Here is a 3,817-nt window from a genome sequence, read left to right as displayed (position 1 = left end):
TATACGATTGGAGCCTACACCGACCCGTCAACGGCTGGGGTCGGCGGAGGCTCAATCTCAAGTGTCCGATCTCTTCTTTTCCATAATGGGAAAAGTGCATCGGGAGTTTGACCGGCATAAATTACCAACTGTTTGCGACAGCTGCCAGTTAACTGACAGCAAACGCGGTAGACCACAATAACTCCACGACAGTTAACTAGTAAACACTTGCATGCATCACTGTCGGATCAAAACATGATTTGACGGCACGCCTTTTAGCAGCCGTTAGATCCACATCCACGATTGCCACATTAGCACGACACGCGCTCCAACCTGACACGCTGCCTCAACCCGAACCGACACATCACCACCTGCCGCCAAATCAACCAACAACGACGCGACACGTGTCCATCTCTCTCCCTCAACCGTCGACGACCAAAAATCGGCATCGGTTATTGCTGATATCCGGTCGAAAACTGGGCCACCGGCTCCCGGGTTTCCTCCCGGGAATCCGCTCCCCACGCCGATTGCCTACTCCTTCACTAGATTTTAGGTTCTGGTTCTTCACTCACACGAGAATCGCTCCAAGGCAACTTCAAGGCACCAGTCTTCTAGTCCTCGCAATCTACACACCGACGTCTCTTTAAGCCTTTCTCTACCCGAGCATGTTTCGCAACAACAGACACTAGAGCACGCACGCAACACTCTCCTTCAACAGAGCTCCGGCTCACCCTCCACATGCCACAGTTCTTAAATTCTTTGAAGTTTTATCCAAGTGGTGATGATGAGCTTTTCAGATATCTTACGCGAGTGCAAGAAGCCCCGATTCTCAATTCTTTGTAAAATTTTGGACTTTAGGGATATATTCTAAGGTATATATATCTTGTACTCTCATCAACATGAACGGTGGATGTTACTACTAGGGAGGGAGCTTCACTCCTTGGGACTGGGACGGAGCTCGCACCAACGAGGGCAGCTCCCTCCCTCGTGGGCAAGTGATTTCTTTCAAAATGAAGTTGTAAGCAAACTATGCGGCTCATCCTCGAATCGTGTCTGGTAGGGGTCTTTCTTGCAGCCTACTTCCAACCCTGTGACTTCTTATGGTCTTTGATACCCCTTGCATGAAGGCTTGTCAAGCCTCCCTCTCCCATAGCTTCCCCCAAGGCTTGAGGGTGAGTGTTGTCGGCTGGCTCAGCTCTAGATACCTCAAAATGTTCGACCTCTGGCAATTGGTTATAGAAGCCGATTCCTCCCTGTGGTTGGGACCAAAGTCTGTCTGAACTAAATGGTGGCTAGTCCGATAATACGGAAGAACAGAACATGTACACATATAGTTATTGAAGAGCCGCTATGGATAGACGGTTGGTACAATGGAGGTTGGGTCAAACGCATACTCGAGAGAGAGCCCAGAAGCAAGGGAATGCACGAAACATTACTGGTCAGGCTTGCTCAAACACTGAAACCCGTGGCCTGGTAGAGGAGTCTAGCAAGACCTTTGGAGTACATGTGAATGTGCGAGAGAAGAATGACTGCAAATGTCTTGGCTTAGAAGAAACACTTAATTCGTTGGAACGGATGCCCCAGCTGCCTTCGGTTGACTTGACATGCATCTTACAGAACTGCAGAGAGAGGAAAAATTTAGCTTATACCAGGCGCTTGCATGCCTTCTTGTGCAAGAGTGGGCTGGAAGATCACAGATCGCTTGGGAACTACCTCGTCCCAATGTTGGTGGAGGTTGGAAGCATGTGGGATGCCCAGCAGGCTTTTAACAGGTTGGTTGATCGGAACGTGTATTCTTGGGATTCCCTCATTAAGGGTTATATTGAGTGTGGGGAATCACAGCACGCCCTCAACCTCTATGAGAAAATGCAAGAGGATTCTGTACATCCTAGCAAGAAGACGTTCTTGGCCCTACTAAGGGCTTGTGCTAGGCTGAAGAATGCAGAAAGAGGCCGAGAAATACATGCTGAGATTGTCAGAAAGGGTTTGGAAAGAGATATTTTTGTCGGCAGCTCCTTGATTGATATGTATGGCAAATGTGGGTCGCTTGCAGAAGCACAGGAAGCGTTTCACAAACTTCCTGTTCGAGATGAGGTCTCATGGAATGCATTAATCGCAGGATACACTGAGAATGGGCTTGGTGAGGAAGCTTTGAACTGTATCGGACAGATGCGAGTGGAGGGCTTCTCTCCAGTTGCTGTCACGTTTGTTTTTAGCTTGAAAGCTTGTGGCAGCATAGGAGCCATAGACAAAGGCCGAGAAGTTCACACAGAGATTGCCAGAAATGGGCTAGAAAGAGAGATTTTTGTTGGCAGCACGTTAGTTGATATGTATGCCAAATGTGGTTCACTTGCAGAAGCACAAGAAGCGTTTGACAGGCTTCCAGCTCGAGATTTAGTCTCGTGGACTGCACTAATTGCAGGCTATGCCCAGCATGGCCTTGGTGAGGAAGCGCTGCACTGTTTTGAACAGATGCAGCTGGAGGGTGTCTCTCCAAACGTTCTCACTTTGATTTCCAGCTTGAAAGCTTGTGGCAGCATAGGAGCCATAGGTAAGGGCCGAGACATTCATGTCGAGTGTGTTAAAAAGGGGTTGGAAGGAGACCTGTTTATTGGCAGCACTTTGGTCGATATGTATTCCAAATGTGGCTGTCTTGCAGAAGCACAGGACGTGTTTGATGGGCTTCCAGTTCGAGATGTGGTATCATGGAACGCACTAATTTCAGGATATACCGAGGAAGGGCTTGATGAGGGAGCACTTAAGTGTTTTGATTATTTGCAACTAGAGGGTGTCTCTCCGGATGCTTTCACATCTGTTTGCATCTTGAAAGCTTGTGGCAGCATAGGAGCCATAGAGAAGGGTCGCGAGATATACACTGAGATTGTCAGAAAGGGGTTGGAAAGAGATGGTTTTGTTGGCAGCATCTTGGTCGATATGTATGCCAAATGTGGCTTGCTTGCAGAAGCACAGGAAGCGTTTGATAAGCTGCCAAATCAAGATAGGGTCTCTTGGAATGCACTAATGGCAGGATATGCCCAGCTAGGAGAAAGCAAAATTGTTTTCCATATGCTTCAAAGAATGAGAGAAGGTGGCATAAATCCAGATGGGGTAACATTCCTTACCATACTAACTGTATGCAGCCACACGGGTCTAGTGGCTAAGGGCACAAAATGTTTTGAGGTTATGAGCAAAGATAGTGGCATTACTCCAACAATGGACCACTACACTTGCATGGTTGATCTCCTTGGCCGTGCAGGCCAATTAGATGAGGCTATAGCAATGGTGAAGAAGATGCCTTTCCATCCTAGTCTTGTGGTGTGGCATACTTTGTTGGGTGCTTGTCGCAAGTGGGGTAATGTGGAGCTTGGAAGACAGGCCTTTGAACATGCAGTGCAATTGGATGAAAATGATGCTGCGGCTTATGTCTTGATGTCTAATATTTATGCAGATACTCACAGGCAGGAGGACGAGAAGAAGATTAATGCCCTGGGAGTGAAAGGAGAAGCATGGAAGGAGACAACACTGAGTTTGTTGACAGACATTAGTAGAATTGTAAGACATCCCCAAATCAATAGTCTATATACAAAGCTATGATATCTTGTTTTGAAAATGAGGGGCACAGTATGTGTCCTAGATCAGCATGGATGTCATGGGATATGTCCGTGGACACAAGAAAGATGTGTTATATTGGCACAGGGAGAAGCTGGCTATTGTGTTGTGTGCCGTGATAGTTACACCCAAGGGACACACGCATCATATGAACGAATGAGGATGATAATGAAAGCTATTTTTCTCATGTAGCATCAATTGAAACAAGAGGTGATGAAGTTGATGATGA

General features: G+C 47.2%; 1 protein-coding gene across 1 annotated transcript; it reads left to right on the top strand.

Moving 5' to 3' along the window:
- Window positions 1–1,329: 1,329 nt before the first annotated feature.
- On the top strand, window positions 1,330–3,573 carry LOC147890287 (pentatricopeptide repeat-containing protein At4g39530-like). The gene has a single exon (XM_087390254.1). It carries the CDS (start codon window positions 1,330–1,332, stop codon window positions 3,571–3,573), a length of 2,244 nt encoding a protein of 747 aa, XP_087246380.1.
- The last annotated feature ends 244 nt before the right edge of the window (window positions 3,574–3,817 follow it).

This window comes from Dipteris shenzhenensis, chromosome 19 (genome assembly GCF_047967505.1).
Source record: "Dipteris shenzhenensis isolate YYH24624 ecotype China chromosome 19, Dip_SZ_1.0, whole genome shotgun sequence".
In the NCBI taxonomy this organism is placed as follows: Eukaryota; Viridiplantae; Streptophyta; class Polypodiopsida; order Gleicheniales; family Dipteridaceae; genus Dipteris; species Dipteris shenzhenensis.
The sequence above is the reverse complement of the archived record's forward strand: the minus strand, read 5'-3'. Positions and strand labels throughout refer to the sequence as shown.

Excerpts from the sequence above, each read along its gene's own strand:
- LOC147890287 (XM_087390254.1), top strand. The coding sequence starts at position 1,330 with ATGGATAGACGGTTGGTACAATGGAGGTTGGGTCAAACGCATACTCGA.